Below are 21,028 nucleotides of genomic sequence, written 5' to 3'. Positions count from 1 at the left end.
TCCACCCTCTTTGCATGTTAGCACACCCACAGAGGCATGCTAACATGCTATTCAATGCCCATTGCCCATCGTCATCAGCAGTGATGCACGTAACTGTGTCCGTTGTCACCACCTCAGATATCGGGTTTAGGCTCAGTGCACTTCCCCCGACACGTCTGGTCATGTGTACTACGAAGCCGGGTTTACGCATCCCGGTTCCAGAGAGGTCTAGTGCACTAATACCGGAAGTGCCGGAGGAAACGCACTAAGCATAAACGCAGCGTTTGAGGTGGTGACAACAGACACAGGTATGCGCGTCACCGCTGTTAATGCTGGGCAATGGGCATTCAATAGCATGTTAGTACGCCCTTGTGGGTGTGCTAACAAACTAAGGGGGAGGACTAGTCGGGGGAAGTAACGCCCTTGCAACTAGTCCCTGCACTCATTAGCATATCATAAAGGATCTTTAGGACTCCCTTGATATATGCTAGTGTATACAGGGACCATTAGGCAGGGATTAGCAATATACACCCAGAGCTGCTCATGCTTCTGGGTGCATATTGCACCTGATAGGTTCCCTTTAAGAACCTGCTCCTCTATAATCACATTTGGAATGATATCCAGCTGTTTACCATTCCTGTTCATAAAATTTAAAATGTTGCTCTGCAATTTAACAATCGCATTTTTGCTTTAGATCAGCTACTGCCCAACCAGAAAGCTTTATATGTTTATGTGACGCCCTGGCAAAGCCAGGTTGTCACAGAAAGAGTTAATCCTCCTTGGTAATCTGATCTCACACCAGTGCAGCAGGACAAACCACAGCCCCCAGTGTAAGAGAAAAGCAGAGCAGAGGGGAGGGGCTGGAGCAGAGTGTTTGGAGAGGCAGACAGAAGAGGAGTCTGGAGTTGTAGCTCCCAGGCTGATAGTGAAGCATGCTCCGAGAGGGCCGGGACAGGCTGCAGTGAGGAAGGGGCCAGAGATAGCCGGGCAGGGTAGTGGCCCCCCCGGTACCTGGGTGACCCGGATCACTGCAGGGGAGTGGACTCCCCGTTCCCGGCTGAGGAGAAGGAGGAAGAGAGTGGAGAGAAAGGCACCTGGCTGCAGGGAAAGAACAGGAGCTGCTGCACCGTGTGTGGGACACTAACACCCCCGTACCGAAGGCTGCGGACACCGGCAATTCCTAGTTACCAGTGACTCTGTGTGAACTACTTGTAAGTACGCCCGTGCCCTCGGGCAACGCACCGCAGCACTGCGCCCTGCTCCCTGCTTACCCCATCACCGGGCCCCGGGACAACCAACCCCCCTACCCACGGAGGGGAGAAATAACAACCAAGCTGCTCCCTGTCACCGCTCCCGGGATCCCCATAAAGAGCAGCGGTGGTGTCCACAATCACCACAACCGTGGGTGGCGTCACGGACAATCTCCCTTAACAAACCCCCTTTTACTGTGGAGCCTGGGATCACAGACCAGGTCACGCTACCGTGATACCCACAGAAGTGACCCCGTGGCCCGGATCTGAGTACCCCCTGGTCCCCGGGCGACACATTTACTACTCTCAAAAAGGGTAATACATCATGATCTCAAATTACTAACATCTGGAAGTATCCCCAATGACAGGATTTTATGCAAAGCGATTCTTAATGAGTCAGCAAATGCATTATCCAATAGGAGAAATCAGATAAGGAAGGAGAATCTCTAAATAACAATATACTCAATTATTCACTATGAAAAAATGTATTGCATTAAAGGGGTTGTTCACTACTAGAACAACCCTTTCAGATTCCACATGTTTCCTCCAGGTAAAATAAAAAAAGCCTATACTCACCTCCCATACCGGCGCCTTTCCAGCACCATGGCTCGTAGTGCCAGGGCTCATGTGGGGTTATGGCGTCAGATGAGCCCCACATACAATCAGCACCAGCTTCTATCTTCCCGCCTTCAGACACTGGTGAAATCAACAGGACGTTTGCACAGCCACAGCGCTCATGTCCTTTTGATTAACTCATTTTGTCCAAAGGCGGGGAGACAGAATGTGATGCTGATTGAACACGGAGGCTCGAGTAAAGTCACCCTACACGAGCCCTGACACCATGAGCCGTGGCACCGCTGGAATGGCGCCAGTGCGTGAGGTAAGTATAGGCTTTATCAATTTACCTAGGGAAAACGTGGAATCTGAAGGGGTTGCTCTATGAGTGGACAACCCCTTTAAGGCTCCAGTGTACTAGAATTATTGTATCAAATTATTTGATTGGCCCTTGGAGTAAGTGATAAAAAGGAAAATAATTATACTATATATTTCATTTTTATATATATATATATATATATATATATAATATATAAAGCTGAATGTGTGTATGTGTGCGTGTATGTGTGTGTGTGTGTGTGTGTGTGTGTGTGTGTGTGCGTGTGCGTGTCTGGGATTGGCATCTGCACTGTCGCAGCTACAGCCACAAAATTTTGCACACTCACACTTCTGGACCCCGAAAGCGTCATAGGCTGTGTTTTGAGGGGAAATTTTTACCTCGCGCTTTACAGTTAGTCACCAAAAAATCTGCCTCCATTAAAGCGAATGTAGCTGGGAGCCACAGTGCAGTCAGAACTTCAGAAGAATGTGCAGCCACGCCCGTATATGGAATGTTGTCGTGTCACAATGCAGCCAGGGAAAGAGACAGACACAGACAGGGAAAGAGGCAGACACAGGCAGGGTAAGAAACAGACATAGACAGGGTAACAGACAGACACAAAGAGACAGACTGACAGGGAAAGAGACAGACAGGGAAAGAGAGGGAAAGAGAGACAGGTTAAGAGACAGACACAGACAAAGAGACAGAGACAGACACAGGGAAACAGACAGACAGGGAAAGAGACAGACAGGGTAAAAGACAGACAAAGACAGGTAAAGAGACAGACAAAGAGACAGACACAGGGAAAGAGACAGAGGGAAAGAGGGAAAGAGACAGGGAAAGAGAGTGAAAGAGAGGGAAAAAGACAGACAGGGAAAGAGACAGAGAGGGAAAGTGACAGAGATAGATAGACAGACAGGGAAAGAGATAGACAGACAGAGAAAGAGATAGATAGACAGACAGGGAAAGAGATTGAGCTAGACAGAGAAAGAGACAGAGACAGTCAGAGACAGACAGGGAAAGAGACAGACAGACAAAGAGATAGAGAGAGAGACAGAGAGATATATACAGAGGGGGAGATAGACAGAGAATGGGAGAGAAACAGAGAGACAGTTACTATCCCGGGCAGCGCCGTCGCAGCTACAGCCACAAAATTTTGCACACTCACACGTCTGGACCCCGAGAGCGTCGTAGGCTATGTTGTGAGGCGAAATTTTAACCCCGTGCATTCCAATTTACCAATCAATTTCTATCTATTTGTTTTGTGTTTTTTGTGTGCACAATACATTTTTGTTAATACATTCTATTTTATTAACAGCAGTTGTTAACCCGGGCGAAGCCGGGTAGTACAACTAGTATATATATATATATATATATATAAAAAATGTGCCGCCCCAGCAGCAGTTCGAACTGCTCGGATCCGTGGGCAATGTGTCCGGCCGTGGCTCGAGGGTCTCTGGACCCGGGGGCTCGGGGCCACACTCTAAAGTGAAAGGGGATATTTACATGGGTATGATTGTTCGTGACACCACCCATGGTGTGCGGTAATTAGGAGTACTGCCGCTGCCATTGTTGGGAGTACCCGGGGTGATGGATTGGGACAGCAAGGTATTATTACCCTCCACGAGTAGGCGTAGTCCCCGGGGCTCTGGATAGTACTACTGGGTGCCGTGACGGGGAGATCACTCATGTACTCACTCAGCCAATAAGCAGACGCTGACAACCAGGTAAACCAAGTCTCTAGGTGCCGCTGCCTCTCTCGGGGAGCTTGTCTGGGTCCCGTCCCCTGCAGTGCTGCCTGGTGATCTGTGACCTGCCTCCTGGCACAAAGTTGAGATTTACTGAAGTGGCCCGGTAGTTTGGAACTTGCTGGGCCCCGCTCCCCACTGTGGCTAAGTGTGGGAGCCTGCTCTCAGGGCTCATGCTTGGGATTTTCTTGGGCTGCTTGTATGGAAGGCCCTATCCCCCTCGTTGCGCTAGTGCCCCGATTCTGGAGCGGGTGGGAACAGATCATAAAGGCTCCGTTCTCCTCAGGTTAATTGCCGGGTTGCCTGAAGCTTCTCCCCGACCTAGGGTCCGTGCACCCAGCCGTGCCTTCAGTCCCGGACCAGAGATAGGACCAGGCTGCTGACCGTCCTCTTGACAGGTCTTAGGCACCTCACCTCAATCCCCTGTGACCGGGGGTCCGACTCCTCTAGGCCCAGACACCGCCTGCAACCTAGACAGCTACTTTCGGGAGCCACCTCTCCCTCCTTCCTCACTCTGCTTCACCTCACTTTACTCTACTTCTTCACTTCACTGACACTCTCCTGACCCACCCTTCCTGACCCCTAGGTGGACAACCCTATTCCACTCAAGCCGCCCACTGGTGTGTCTGATGGGTGTGTTGCAGGGAGTTCATAGGATTTGATCTGCTGTTGGAGGCAGCACTGTAAGATGGGGACCCAGAACCATGAGGGATTCGAATACTGCACTAAGGGAATAGAAGGTAGCAAAGAAAAGTAAGTGGGACTCAGCACCAATGCGAATAGATAAAAATCTTCATGCTTTATTTGAAAAAAGTTAAAATTAATAAAGGGTCACAGATCTTTCCAAAAACGCCATGCGGCTTGCCATGCGGCTTGACGCGTTTCGGACACAAAGAGGGGAATTTAAAAGCAGTCCTTAATCATGATTAAGGACTGCTTTTAAATTCCCCTCTTTGTGTCCGAAACGCATCAAGCCGCATGGCAAGCCGCATGGCGTTTTTGGAAAGATCTGTGACCCTTTATTAATTTTAACTTTTTTCAAATAAAGCATGAAGATTTTTATCTATTCGCATTGGTGCTGAGTCCCACTTACTTTTCTTTGCTACCTTCCTGGAACACGGACCTGCCTGTCCGAGGGACTACGTGCATTCACCACAGACTGGAGGACACTATTTGGGTGAGCTGAATACCTCTCTTTTTACTAAGGGAATAGAGCATGCAGTAACCTGTGACGACCTGATAGTCTAGGGGCGTCTTATATATATATATATATATATATATATATATATATATATATACTGTACATATACATGCATATATATATATATATATATATATATATATATATACTTCCATGTAGATCTGGTAATATATTAGGTATGTGTCAAATATTTTATGTACTGTAAAGAGGCCTTCCTAATTAGAAAAAACTTCAACAGGAATGCGTATAGCAAAAATTCAATTTGGTCTGTGATACCAGCAAATTTAACTAATATCACTTGCTGGAGAAAAGGGGTATTTGCTTATTAACCTGATACCCTTGATATACGGTACCATCTTACCATCCATGTGTACAAGGCCAACCTGAGCTGGGATCTACTTCCTTATGAGTGCATTAGTCTTAGGGTCTATGACTTTACTAGTGTTCCAGTATTAGGTAATTCGCTTGATTTCTGTGAAGAGGCTTCAAGTATTTTACATTCTCGGTTATCAATAATATCTTGATAAGACTAAGTTTAAGAGACTTTATAAAATTTCAGCTGTGACCTTAACTCAAGTTCCTGACTAATGACAATTCCTTTTTCTTGCTATGCAAAATTCCCTATCAAGATCTATTTTTATCATTTTTGACCCCTACATTAACTTGGTTTCAACTTGGGTGTTCATTAGAACTCTTGAAATGCTCCTTTATTCGAAAAATTCAAATCAATATTTATGGGCCAACAGACAAGAAGATGCCCTTAGTTTTCACTGGGGGTCAGTGTTAAACCAGCTCATGTCCTTGATTTATGAGTGGGCAGGAAGACATCGAGTCTGTCTAGAGACAGTCCAGTATCTAGCAGGACTCTGACAGAATGTCACTTAGTGGGAAATTCAATTAGTTTAGATTTAGGGAGTGTGACAGGGACTGCATGTCTCGTTTCTTTTTACTGGAGCTACCGGTCAGGATTTTTTTAGAAACAGAAGAAAAAGACTTCATTGTCTTAACTGAGATAATGTTTAACAATGAGAAACAGAGTCATAAATAGAAATGAAATCTACATGGATTTTACTGACAGATAAGTTTGAGGAACAAAGTATGACAATATAGATAATATGGGCTACCACTTAAAGCCACTCTTGGGAGGATTGGAATTTGCAGGGATTTTTCCAGGGATAGTTTCTCACCCTCTGCCCAAAATCTAACTAGGGGTTCTGTAACATGGATGTCCCAGAATATTCAGCACACTAAGTACCTGCATAGATCTATATCTTGACTTACCCAATCGTTTTTGTAATGGGTTAGTGCATTGGTTCCCAAACTCCAGTCCTCACGACCCCCAACAGGTCATGTTTTCAGGATTTCCTTAATATAGCACAGGTGATGCCTTGATAATGATTCCATCACCTGTTGAATAGTAAGGAAATCCTGAAAACTTGACTTGTTGGAGGCCATGAGGACTGGAGTTTGAGAAACACTGGGTTAGTGCCTTGTTGAGACCTGTTTTCTATTGTAGGGTATATTTCATTATGCAGAGTATGGGATCAGCCATGACGCTACTCTTCAAAGGATCAAAATGCTACAAAAACAAAAAAACAGGCAGGAAGAAGTGTTTAAACTTTACCTTATGTATCCAGGCAGGTATGATATTGGGTGATATTAATCTGCTTTTTACTGATGACTCTAACAAATGCAATGTTAAAAGTCAACAAAGCAAGCAAAATCCAGTATCTGAAAATTAGCATGCTTTTGATGGGTCTGAAACATAAGCATGACTACTACTTAATATTCTTATTGTAAAATGTACTTGCTTAAATTAATCTTTGAAAATTGCCATTAGATTAGCATTAATTTTGATATTTATGCAACTCTATTTTAATATAGCATATACTTAAAGTTATTTATGGTGTCTAGTTCCCTTAGCTTTCATAGCATTTTCCATAAAACAATATTGGGGGAACCCATTGTAACATATGCAGAAAATATTGTGATCCAAAAAAATTTACTGTAATACAATTGAGGGAATTTATCAAGATTGACACTAATCTTGGGCTTATAGCTTTCTGAAGTGAGTAGCTCCAAATGTATTAAGAGATGTTTGTGCCTCTTAATACATTTGGAATATCTTTGGGTGTACAGGGAATAATCTATTTTTCCAGTGCTTACAACATACATTAGATTGGAGCTCTTCCTATGTAAGTTTACAATGTATAGATGTATGCAAGAGGGAATAGATCCAAGAAGCCAGATTATTATTATTTATTATTATAGCGCCATTTATTCCATGGCGCTTTACAAGTGAGAGAGGGTATACGTACAACAATCATTAACAGTACAAGACAGACTGGTATAGGAGGAGAGAGGACCCTGCCCGCGAGGGCTCACAGTCCACAGGGAATGGGTGATGGTACAATAGGTAGGGACAGAGCTGGTTGCGCAGTGGTGTACTGGACTGAGAGTTATTGTAGGTTGTAGGCTTGTTGGAAGAGGTGGGTCTTGAGGTTCCTCTTGAAGCTTTCCACGGTAGTGGACAGTCTGATGTTCTGAGGTAGAGTGTTCTAGAGTATGGGGGATGCACGGGAGAAATCTTGTACGCGATTGTGGGAAGAGGAGATACTCTACAGATAATGGAATAAGCAGCTTTAGACATGTCAGATGATGGCAGTTGTGGGACTCCTAAGACAAGTTGTACAAGCCACATTTTTACTGTGCAGTAAAGGGTAATTCCCAACATTATAATTTATCATCTATCCTAAGGTTGGATGATAACTTTGTCATCAGTTGGAATATGACTTATGGCCCTAAGAACAGGACTCTAAAATACTATAGAGATAGCTGCTTTTTCAGGCAGTCCTATAAGCAAATAATTGAGCACACGCATGACCACCACTGCATTTCAGATGTGGTGGCCCCATCAGCCGAACCTTCTAATAATCAACAAGTTATTACATATCATGTGAAAAGGTGAACACTTTTACAGGTGGGAAGAAGACCCCTTTTGAATATTTGTGTAATTGGTGGAATGAGAGTGTGTTAGACAAAGGCTTTAGGCTAGGACAGGGGCCCACAACATTTTTTGGTCCATGGGTCACATTGTAAAACTGAACCAATCTGAAGGGCCACAAAGTTTTTTAAAGTTGTACTTACATGAATACCACAGCAGAACAACCGGTAGATTAATTCATCAGCAGAACCACGTTTTGAGTATTTGAGAAAGGTTTGGAGAGTTTCAGCTCAGTTTCTGCTCCTAAAATATCAGTGTGAGCACCCTCAACACTGCACTGAGTTTTTGGAGCAGAAACTCATTAAATCCTCCCCAGTATCTCAAAACTAAGTTTTAAAGATTTTTTAGTTTTAACATTAGGTACGTTATTTATTGCTTTGCTACCTGATCAGAATCACAGTCCGCACATGAATGCAGCGCTAGAACCACCGCCAGTACAGGAAAACATCAGCAAGCTTAATACAGAGATCAACTGCAGTTCAATTATATCACGTGAACCTGTAACTTCCAATATGTATTTAACAATGGTAAGGAGATACTAGGAGTTATTGCTTCCTCCCATTAACCGGCTGTAGGCCATTCAGGAAGCACAGCACTGTTGATTCAGTATCACAATCACACGTTTACATAAAGGTACGTTAATGATGACATCTTCTTTAATTGGAGGCATTCCCATCTCTTTTTTCTCCTTTTTGTCCTACCATCGATGCCGTGAAGAAATGTCCCACCCACAGTTCATTTCTGCAGACTTCCCTCTTCTCCATCCTTTCCAGCCCTTCCCGACATGGAAGTAAAATTAATTGATCCTTACTGTGCTACCTTTACAAAGTATCCCCCGACACTGCCCTCTCCATAATATCCCCCCAACACTGCCCCTCTCTACTATCCCCTTACACTGAACCTTTCCCTAATATTCCCCCTCTCTCTACCCCTATCCATAAAATTCTCCCATACAGCCGCTATCCATAATATTTTCCCACCACACTGAACCTCTCCATAATATTCCCACCCCACACACACACTGAACCTCAAAATTATATTGCCTCTTATAGATGACATCTTCTCTGATTGGAGTCAGTCCCATCTCTTTTGTCTCTAACACTTTTGTCATACTATCAACACCATAATGAAATATTACACCCAGAGTTCATTTCTGCAGATTTCCCTCTTTTCCATCTTGTGAAGCACTTTCCGACATGGTGCCCTTAAAAATAACAGTAAAAATAATTGCTCCTCCTCTGAAGAGCATTGAGGCTATAAGTCTCCTCACTGGTAACCAGATTGATGTGTCAGTCCCCGCTAGACTCTACTACAGCGATCAGATCTCATTCTTTACACTGACGAGGGGCATTCACCCCGAAACATCGTGTCTGCAAATTGAGGTTCTGATTTGGCAAAAATCCTAAGTTATATGACAAGGCTCGTTAAAGGGTCACTTTTGACTTTTAGGATTGCTACGTCCAATAGTTGGCACTAGAGTTTAGGCCGCTTTACACACTGCGATATAGGTACCGATATCGCCAGGGTGCGTAACCGCCCCCATCGGTTGTGCGACAAATCTTTGCCCGTGTCGCACAACATCGCCCGGACCCGTCACACTACTTACCTTCCCTGCGATGTCAGTGTGACCGGCGAACCGCCGGGGCGGTTCGTTCTGCGTCACAGCAACGTCACAGCAGCGTCACTGAACCGCCGCCCAATAGAAGCGGAGGGGCGAAGATGAGTGGGACGAACATCCCGCCTACCTCCTTCCTTTCGCATTGTGGCCGGGAGGCAGGTAAGGAGAGCTTCCTCGTTCCTGCGGTGTCACACGGAGCGATGTGTGCTGCCGTAGGAACGAGGAACAACTTTGTTACTGCTGCAGTAACGATATTTGAGAATGGACCCCCATGTCGCCGATCAGCGATTTTGCACGTTTTTGCGACGATGCAAAATCGCTCATAGGTGTCACACGCAACGGCATCGCTACAGCGGCCGGATGTGCGTCACAAATTCCGTGACTCCAATGAGATCGCTGTAGCAATCTCGTAGCGTGTAAAGCCCTCTTTTGTCTCCTTTCTAAAGAGACAATTGTACATTGCATCTTTGCATACTGTTCCCCCTTCACAACCCCCCAACCCCACAGTGCGCCCTAAGGTGTCCTCATAGCAACATCCCCCCTTCCTCCTATAATAGTATATGTAATTATCGGCTCCTCCTGGAGCGTTTACTATTTCCAGCCATGTCCTCGCCTCCTCTGTGGCGCCAATGATGGCAGCACGTCAGGGTAGGGGATGATGAGCGCTCATCTCCTCTTCCCGAGTCCCAGCCCTCTAGTATTCAACTGTGTTTGTGTCTGAAAGAGTGGAATACTGTTGTATATAGGAAGATGAGAACTGGAGTCTCCTGTTTTTCTGTAGGCTGCACAACATCCTTCGGTGTGCCGCATGCGGCCCTTGGCCCATATTTTGTGCAAGGCTTCACTAGGACATATTTGTCATGTTTTCACTTGCATCTGATAATGTAAGTAATCTGTTAACGTCAAAGTGTCATCTGCAAATTAAAAAGGTAAAAAATACATATATTTCAATGCACCTGGTTTGTAAAAGTGCCACATTTAAAAAAGATGTTTGGCACCACATTTCACAGATCTTTTTTGGTAAGTATAACCTGGCTCTCAATGTATGTAAACAGGAAACTACGACCCACGCAGATAAAGCACAGAGAGTAACTAGAATTCTGTGAATGTGCTCCAAACGAGGACAACAAATAATCTTTCTGTCCCAAATAACCTGAGGAAATTAGATTTTTAAAAAGCTAATCTACACTTACTTTCTGCATGTATATAGGTAGCAAATGTATCTTTGTGTGCTCACATCCGTGCACGCTCTGTTATGACACAATCAGTATGCTTTCACATTTTATTTAGATTTTTTTTTCACTTATATAGTTCCATTAATTCCATAGTGCTTTACAGACGTGCCTACTAGTTCTATGTTTCACTGCTATTTACTTTTCTAACATTGTTCTTTATTTAAAATATTGACAATAATCATAGAATTGATTAATTACAGCTGAGCTAGCACTATTGTATTCACATTATTATTTTTTATTATTTTTATTGTTATAATAATAATAATAATACTAATGATCCAATTAATTACCTAATAGTAACAATAGAGAATATTTACTACAAAATGTATTTTATTATCACTCGTTATATAGTTTGCACATTAAAAATTGTTTTTTAATGGAAAATATTTCCAAAATAGAAAATAGAAGGAACTAGCATATATCACTTAATGTATCATGATTGTAATACTGGCTATATAGGCATCGGTTCATTATTTGTGTTTATATTTTTTTTTTTTTTTTTTTTATTCTTGTGGCATTAGTTACTGTTTTTGGCAAAATGGCACACACCTGATTCATAATGTTAGCGTAAAGTCAAGGTCTTTTTTCTGTCTTGAATTAAAAAGGCGCAACAATTGCAACAAAATAGTGCCGTACTCCAGAGGTAGCTGCTATGAATTTGCCTCAAAGTTTAGAACTTGTTAAAAAGTATTGATCAATCAGGTAAATACATTTGGAATCGCTTAAAGGTAATCTGTCACCGGATTGTTGCTTCCCCATCTGATGGTATTTTAATGTAGGGGCAGAGACTCTGATTCTAGTGATGTGTCACTTACTGAGCTGTTTGCTGTCATTTTGATAAAAGCAATGTTTTCTCTGCTACAGACAGCCGTTATACAGAGCTCATGAATATGCTGGACTACCTGACAGCAGGACAAGTAGTCCTGTAATGGTAATCTCCTGCTGATTAATTAGTGATTTTATCAAAACTACACTAAAGCTGGGTTCACACATAGCGACAGCGACAACAACGTCGCTGTTACGTCACCAATTTCTGTGACGCAGCAGTGACCTAGTAAGTCTCTGTTATGATCGCTCCTTAGCTGTCAAACACAGCGTCAAACACAGCAGACGCAGCAGCGATCATAATGACACGCTTCGCTGTGGAAGCCATGGTGCACTTGGTAACTAAGGTAAATATCGGGTAACCATTACCCGATATTTACCTTGGTTACCAGCGCACACGCTTAGCGCTAGGTCCCTGCTCTCCTAGCCAGGGTACACATCGGGTTAATTACCCGATGTGTACTCCAGCTCCGGCTACGTGTGCAGGGAGTCAGCGCTAAGCGGTGTGCTCTCATGCTGCCAGTGCCGGCTCCCTGCTCACGTAGCTGGAGTACACATCGGGTAATTAACCCGATGTGTACTCTAGCTGTGTGCAGGGAGCCGGCGCTGGCAGCGTGAGAGCGGTGGTGCTAGTAACTAATGTAAATATCGGGTAACCAAGGAAAGGGCTTCTTGGTTACCCGATGTTTACCTTGGTTACAGCTTACCGCAGGCTGCCAGACGCTGGCTCCTGCTCCCTGCTCGCTTCATTTCGTCGCTCTCTCGCTGTCACACACAGCGATGTGTGCTTCTCAGCGGGAGAGCGACGAGCAAAAAATGAAGCAGGATATTCAGCAACAAGCGGAGACCTCACAGCAGGGGCCAGCTCGTTGCTGGATGTCACACACAGCGACAGCGACGGGACGTCACTGCTACGTCACAGAAAATAGTGACGTAGCAGCGACGTCGTTGTTGCCGTCTCTGTGTGTGACACAGCTTAGTAAGTAACACATTACTGGAATCAGGGTGTCTGCCCCTACATTATGCTGCTCTCAGATGAGGTGGCAAAAATCTGGTGACAGATTCCCCTTTGACTACACCCACAAAGCACAAAATAAACATATAATTTAGACATAAAAGGTGCAAGTAGAATAATGAATTGAGTGCAAATGAAAAATCTGAGCAAAACACACAACACTAGACAAAAAAACAGGGACAAAAGCAGTGATGAATCTAGGCCAGAAATGTTTCCATTTTCAGCCAATAAAAAAGCTGTCTGATTCAATCTAGTGTATTTTATTAAACATCCATTAATGAAACACTTTATGCCAAGTCCAGCATTGTAGATAAAAGATGACTGACTAGAAACGGTCAGTCAATATATTCCGTGCATATACAGTCACACAGTGCCACCTTGTGGTTCCATATAACAATGACATCTATAGTTTATTATATGGCCAGCTGTTTTCTACATGATATATACAATACATATTTGTATGCAGAACAATCTTAAAAGTTAGGAACAGGTTTGAAACTGTAAGATTATTGCAAACAATTCACACAACTGGTGCAAAGACTTGTATTAACAGATGATTCGATTTTTGACATTTGCTACTATGCTGATATTTGTTAGAACATTTTTAATTCTTGCTTATATGTGTTATATACTGTATGTGTTTGTCAATATGCACATGATATCATTGCATACATGTTTGTATGTTTTAATGATTCTCTGCTTTACCTTTCTTCTTCCCACCTGTGCTGCACTGTGCCTCTGTATTTTGCCCTCCTGTACTTGATTTCAGGTGCCAGCTCTGCTTTTTTGCTTCTTGACAATTTGTCCTCGACAGCAGCTGTACTGCATCAGAAACATGTGATTGCAAGTGAGTGATATAAAGGGTGCCATCAGTGTTGGATATTTTGTAAGCTGGCTTCTTGTCATTTTTCTTTTTATTATCACACACCAAATATCCTGCGTACTTCAACTGCATTCCTGGCATGTCTACTGGAATCAACATTGGTAATGGGTTGTCAAGTTCTGTCCGGTTCTGCACATGTGGATTACCACTGCAGCATCGGACTCTGTTCACATTGCATTTATAACCTGGTCACTCTTCAGTGCTCAGCTTGGCTGGGCTTCGGCTGAGTTGTTTCACTGCTCCCAGCCATGCAGGAGTTAATCCCTTTTGGAGCAGTGTGCAGCTGTGCTGAGAGCCAAGCTGCTGATTACCCTCTTCCGCTGGTCTCTTCCTATTTAAGGCCTCTTTCACACGTCCGTGTTTCCGGTACGTGTTTGGTCTGTTTCCTCACGTGCCAGAGACACGGGAACATGTACACCCATTAAAATCAATGGGTCTGCGCTCACGTGCGTGTTTTGCCATGGACTGTGTGTACATGTGGAGCATACGTGTACCCGTGTGCTCCACATGTAGACATGTCCGTTTTTCTCCGGCATCACGGGTGTCACACGGACCGCACGGATGTGATCCGTGTGACATGCACCGGAGAAAACACACGTGCCTGTGAAATAAAAATAATTTCTGTACTCATCTTCTCCGGCGCTGCTGTCTCTGCTGCTGCTGGCACTTGCTTCCGACCCCCGCTCATTATGCTCATTGCATATTCACTCCACTGCGGGTGGAAGCAGCGGGAGTCAGCAGGACCGGAGACCGAAGATCAGTACCACAGATAGCAACGCCAGGGACAGGTGAGTAGAAAGTTCCCGTTCTTCGTGTGTTATCACGGATAACACATTGCGAACACACGAGTGCCATAAACACGGCACACGGAGGGCAATATGGACCTTTGACACGTCCGTGAAAAACATGCGTGATTTTCACGGACGTGTGAAGGAGGCCTTATGCTGGGGAGTGTAGTAATAGACTGCCAAAGATAATATCAGCGATCTTGATCTCAGTGGTTCTCAGTTCATGGTGAACAACGGTAGCTTGGTTGCATGGTGTAAACGTTCCCTTGTTGTGAGTTTTTCCCTACCCTAGTCTGTATTCTCCAGTACACTTATTGTCTCTTTTTTGTGTCTGAGTGCAGTGTGTACGAGTTTTCGTTCTCCTCTTTTCTGTGGGGTTGTTTACGCGTTTTCTGGCCCGCTCCGAGGTTTGGAGGCGAACAGGCTTAGGGCTTGGACAGGAGACAGAGCCAGGTTGTGGATCTGGGCCTCCCAACCGGATCCCCAACGGGTGAGCGTAGGGGCTCCAGTCTTATGGCCAGCTTAGGAACCCCTGGTCTGTCAGTACCACCCCAAGTGCCATGGGGTGTAACATTGGTGGCAATCTTCACATTCTGCTCAAGCAGAACAGGAGAGCTTGTAAGTAATGTGAATATTGCAGCCACTGATTGAATACAGCATTACGTTACACTCCGTCAGATGTTGATGCCAATAGACTGGTAGGGAATGCAGTTGTGAACATGGAGGAGTGCCGCCACTCTGGACAATAAGTATAGGGGGGGGGGGGTTCTTACTTAATCCTCGGCCTATTGAGTATAAGTTTTAATATAGAGGAAAACATTTTATGTGTCTAATGTTTATCAATCAAATTTCAAACTCATAAAACCCAATGGCCTTGATACAATTTTTACACCAGAATTCTTGAAGCTTTGAAAAGTAGGAACATTTTAGTGCATCATGAGCCTATGTTATAATTTTTGTGACTTCTGGTGGTCTTACTACATTTTTGGCCAGCTACAACAAAATGGGGAGAGCTGGGGCAGGACGGGGGCATAGTGACCCTTGCTTTTCAATGCATGACGAGTTGCAGCATTACTTATGCCATAAATCTTTCTCTGGTAAGGAGTAAGATTTATCACATGGTGCACATGGAGGTACACATCACTATTTAGACTTGCCAGAGATTTCTTAAGAAGCATCAGCCTGTTAATGAATTTGGGGCATCTGTCTCCAGCACAACTCTTCAACAAGACCTGCATGAAAAACACCAGACTTGTTGAATGCAGTGCTAATGGCTTTTTGAAACAGGAAATATACTTACATGCCAGCACACTGGTAAGTAGCAGCCTGTATTCTGATATTGAAATTAAGACACAAACTGTCACAAAAGCTGACAGTTATTGAGCGGCATTCTGTACCTGTATTGCATTAATACAGATTTAGGTAGTGTCACAAATAAAGGGACAACTATTTTAATTTGAAAACATTTCAGTCATGGTATCTGAAGATAAGCAGTAAGCTACCATTTCCTCTTAAGAGCCCTAAGCCTCCTATACCATTAAGTAAAAATGAGGAAAACAATTCAATGCAAATCAAATTTGTGTAAAATTTTCTGAAATTCGCAGTAACCCAAAAGCCGCACTATTCGCTACTTGCATGAAAAGAACGGCTTCCGGATTACTCGCTACTTAGCGTGTATTTCCCATTGACTTACATTGCACCCGTTACTCGTAACGAATATATGAGTAGCGGGCAGTACTCGCTAACAGCATAGTGAGTACGAATAGTTAACTACTCGCTCCACATTATCCATAATGCCTTGCAGCTATCATCTCATATTGCATAGGACAGCCAATCAGAATGGACTATCATAGACTGTATAAAAGCTGATGTAGGTAATTCAGTAGCCATTTTAGAATGATTTTGAATAAAGAGAGTGCTCTGAGTGCTATCTGGGTATCATCCAAGTTGGATCCTAGTTTCATCAGTTTTTCTTAGATGAAGAAAAAAATTCTCCAACAGTCCATGAAAGACTAACAGCACCAGCGGCATATGAGTTCTATCTGATTTTTTTCACTGACTAATAGACAATTTTAATATTACACTTTCATGGACCATTCGGTTAGTAACAAAAGTCGGACATGGGAACATTTCCATAAACTGTACTAGAGATGGGTTCTGTTCATGAAAAACATGATAGAACTTGTATGCAAAAACAGATATCTGAATGAGTCCTACACAGAGATTCAACTGATAGGGTTAGAAATAGATAGGATAGATGCCAGCAGCAGTGCCGGACTTTGAACAGCGATATGGTGTAGCTGTCATCTGACCTGCTGTATTTCAATTACAATTATACAATTTTTTCTTCACTCTTAATGAACTAGAACACAGAAGCAAGACAGCCCAATATTTTTTTTAAAGGAAAGCAAAATCTAAAATCAGTGCCAATTGGAGTCAGTGTGTTTTGCTTGTTGTTATGGAAAGGAGTTTGCTGCTCACTGAGCAGCAGCTTGCTGGGTCAGATGTGGGGGAGGATCGTAGTAGGGAGCGGCAGGACGGTGAGGTAGGTAGCTGGGTGACAGTTAGAAAGGGGGGTAAATGGAAAAGTGCTAGGAAGGCTAGTCCTGAACTGACACACCCCAATAGGTTTGCAAACTTGGCAGATGAGGGGGATGTCATTACAGGGGTAGCATTGCTGCAGCAAGGCATGACCTCTGAACGCCAGAGGAGTGTCTGCTCCAGTAAGGGGGGGAATAGGAGTGCAGGGCAGGCAAGACATGTACTGGTAGTGGGGGACTCAATTATTAGGGGGACAGATAGGGCAATCTGTCACAAAGACAGGGATCGCCGAACAGTGTGTTGTCTTCCTGGCGCTCGAGTTCGGCACATCGCTGATCGGGTTGACAGATTACTGGGAGGGGCTGGGGAGGACCCAGCGGTCATTGTACACATTGGCACAAATGACAAAGTTAGAGGTAGGTGGAAGGTCCTTAAAGATGATTTCAGGGAATTAGGTTGTAAGCTTAAAGCATGGACCTCAAAGGTGGTATTTTCGGAAATACTACCTGTGCCATGAGCCACACCAGAGAGGCAAAGAGAGATCAGGGAGGTTAACAGGTGGCTCAGGAATTGGTGTAGGAAAGAGGGTTTTGGGTTCCTGGAGAATTGGGCCGACTTTTCAGTTGGCTACAGATTCTATGCTAGGGATGGGCTGCATCTTAATGGGGAAGGTGCAGCTCTGCTGGGGCATAAAATGGCTAGAAGGTTGGAGGAGTGTTTAAACTAGGAATGGGGGGCGAGGGTATTCACTTTATAGAAGGGGAATGTAGTGCAGATAGTGACCAGGGCACAAGTAATGAAATTGGGGGTGGTACGGGGGGAAGGGTTAGGACAGTTAATACAGTAAGCAGGAATACAGGTACAGAGTCATACGTAACGTGCATGTACACTAATGCCCGAAGCCTCACAAATAAGGTGGAGGAATTAGAATTAATATTGTTGGAAGAAAATTATGATATAGTGGGGATATCAGAGACATGGCTGGATGAGAGCTATGACTGGGCTGTTAATTTACAGGGTTATAGCCTATTCAGGAATGACCGTACAAATAAGCGAGGGGGAGGTGTGTGTCTATATGTAAAATCATCCTTAAAACCCATCCTGCGTGACAACATATGTGAGGGTACTGAGAATGTAGAGTCCCTATGGGTGGACATAAGGGGGGGGAGAATGAATAATAAAATACTGATAGGGGTGTGTTATAAGACGCCGAATATTATGGAAGAGGTTGAGAATCTCCTCATAAAGCAAATTGATAAAGCAGCGAGTCTCGGAGAGGTAATTATTATGGGGGACTTTAACTATCCTGATATAAATTGGGGAACAGAAACTTGCAGTTCCAGAAAAGGAAATAGATTTTTGATAACAATGAAAGATAATTACCTTTCACAAATAGTACAGGACCCCACAAGAGGGGGAGCACTACTAGACCTTGTACTAACCAATAGGCCAGACCGCATATCAAATATACAAGTTGGGGGTTACTTGGGGAATAGTGATCACAAAATAATAAGTTTTCATGTATTCTTTAGTAAGATGTCTAGTAGAGGGGCTACAAGGACACTAAACTTCAGGAAAGCAAATTTTAAACGGTTGAGAGATGATCTTAGTGCAATAAACTGGGATGATGTACTAAGTAATAAAAGTACACAAAGCAAATGGGAGACTTTTATGAGCATCCTGAATAGGGCTTGTGCAGAAAATATACCCTATGGGAATAAACATGCTAGAAATAGGAGGAAACCCCTATGGCTAAATAGAGCTGTAAAGGAAGCAATAAAAGAAAAACAGAAAGCCTTAAAAGAATTAAAGAGGGTAGGTAGTGATGAGGCATTATATAATTATAGAAAATTAAATAAAATATGTAAAAAGCTAATTAAGTTAGCTAAGTTTGAGACAGAGAGACTCATTGCGAGAGAAAGTAAAAATAATCCTAAAATATTCTTTAACTACATAAACAGTAAAAAACTGAAAAGCGATAGTGTTGGCCCCCTTAAAAATAGTCTTGGTGAAATGGTGGAAGGGGATGAGGGTAAAGCCAACCTGCTGAATGACTTTTTTTCTACGGTTTTTATACAAGAAAATGCCATGGCAGATGACATGACCAGTGATACCATAAATTCACCCTTGAATATTACCTGCTTAACCCAGCAGGAAGTACGCCGCCGCCTCGAAATCACTAAGGTTGACAAATCTCCGGGCCCGGATGGCATACACCCCAGAGTACTACACGAATTGAGTTCTGTGATAGATAGACCATTATTTTTAATCTTCTCAGATTCCTTAATAACAGGGTCGGTACCGCAGGACTGGCGCATAGCAAATGTGGTGCCAATATTCAAAAAGGGGACAAAAACTGAGCCGGGAAATTATAGGCCGGTAAGTTTAACCTCTACGGTTTGTAAAATCCTTGAGGGTTTCTTGAGAGATGCTATACTGGAGTATCTCAAGAAAAATAACCTTATGACAGAGTATCAACATGGGTTTATGAGGGATCGATCCTGTCAAACTAATTTGATCAGCTTCTATAAAGAGGTAAGTTCAAGCCTGGACCAGGGAAATGCAGTGGATGTTGTGTATATGGACTTTTCAAAAGCTTTTGATACGGTGCCACACAAAAGGTTGGTACATAAAATGAGAATAATGGGGATAGGGGAAAATATGTGTAACTGGGTTAAAAACTGGCTCAGTGATAGGAAACAAAGGGTGGTTATTAATGGTACGTACTCGGACTGGGTCTCAGTTCATAGTGGGGTACCACAGGGGTCAGTATTGGGCCCGCTTCTTTTCAACATATTTATAAATGACCTTGTTGGGGGCATGCGGAGTAGAATTTCAATATTTGCAGATGATACTAAACTCTGCAGGGTAATCAATACATAGGAGGATAATTTTATATTACAGGGAGATTTATGTAAATTGGAGAATTGGGCTGAGAATTGGCAATTGAAGTTTAATGTAGATAAATGTAAGGTCATGCACTTGGGTAGAGGAAATAACATTTATGATTATGTACTTAATTGTAGAACACTGGGTAAAACAGACACAGAAAAAGACTTGGGTGTATGGGTGGATGGTAAACTTCACTTTAGTGGACAGTGTCAGGCAGCTGCTGCCAGGGCTAATAAAATAATGGGATGTATTAAAAGAGGTATAAGTGTTCATGAAAAAAATATAGTTCTACCTCTGTACAAGTCACTAGTGCGACCGCACTTAGAATACTGTGTACAATTCTGGTCACCGATATATAAGAAGGACATAGCTGAACTGGAGAGGGTGCAGAGAAGAGCGACCAAGATTATTAGAGGAATGGGTGGGCTGCAATACCAAAACAGGTTATTAAACTTGGGGTTATTTAGTTTGGAAAAACGAAGGCTTAGGGGGGATCTAATCACAATGTATAAATATATGAGGGGACAGTACAGAGACCTTTCCAAAGATCTTTTTACACCTAGGCCTGCGACTGGAACACGGGGGCATCCGCTACGTCTTGAGGAAAGAATGTTTAATCATAATCACAGACGAGGATTCTTTACTGTACGAGCAGTGAGACTATGGAACTCTCTGCCGCATGATGTTGTAATGAGTGATTCATTACTAACATTTAAGCAGAGCCTGGACGCCTTTCTTGAAAAATGTAATATTACCAGTTATGTATATTAGATTTTATGACAGGGTATTGATCCAGGGAACTAGTCTGATTGCCGGATGTGGAGTCAGGAAGGAAATTTTTTCCCCATTGGAACTTGTTTGCCACATTGGGGGTTTTTGCCTTCCTCTGGATCAACATGTTAGGCTACGGGTTGAACTAGATGGACTTAGAGTCTCCCTTCAACCTTAAAAACTATGATACTATGATACTATGAAAAGCGAATATACTAATTTTATTGCAAATCCTTTTTCTGAAGAAAGGATAATTCTTATTTATCTGTTTTGCTAGTCAAATTTTACATCAGTATATGTCATATCAGTACAGCTCTCTGTTGCAGATTCTGGATTTTGGAAATGTACCTACAGTATATCACAAATGTGAGTACACTCCTCACATTTTTGTAAATATTTTATAT

At 43.3% G+C, this 21,028-nt stretch overlaps 1 protein-coding gene across 1 annotated transcript in view; it reads left to right on the top strand.

The window, feature by feature from the left end:
* PAH (phenylalanine hydroxylase) overlaps positions 1–21,028 on the top strand; it is a 119,568-nt gene that overhangs the window by 41,676 nt on the left and 56,864 nt on the right. The window contains exon 4 of the mRNA XM_075342400.1: positions 13,519–13,596. Coding sequence (XP_075198515.1) covers positions 13,519–13,596 — 78 coding nt within the window. The remainder of the gene's footprint in view (positions 1–13,518; positions 13,597–21,028) is intronic.

Source organism: Anomaloglossus baeobatrachus, chromosome 4, assembly GCF_048569485.1.
Source record: "Anomaloglossus baeobatrachus isolate aAnoBae1 chromosome 4, aAnoBae1.hap1, whole genome shotgun sequence".
Classification (NCBI taxonomy): domain Eukaryota; kingdom Metazoa; phylum Chordata; class Amphibia; order Anura; family Aromobatidae; genus Anomaloglossus; species Anomaloglossus baeobatrachus.
Note: the sequence above shows the minus strand (reverse complement) of the source record. Positions and strands in the feature narration are given on the sequence as shown.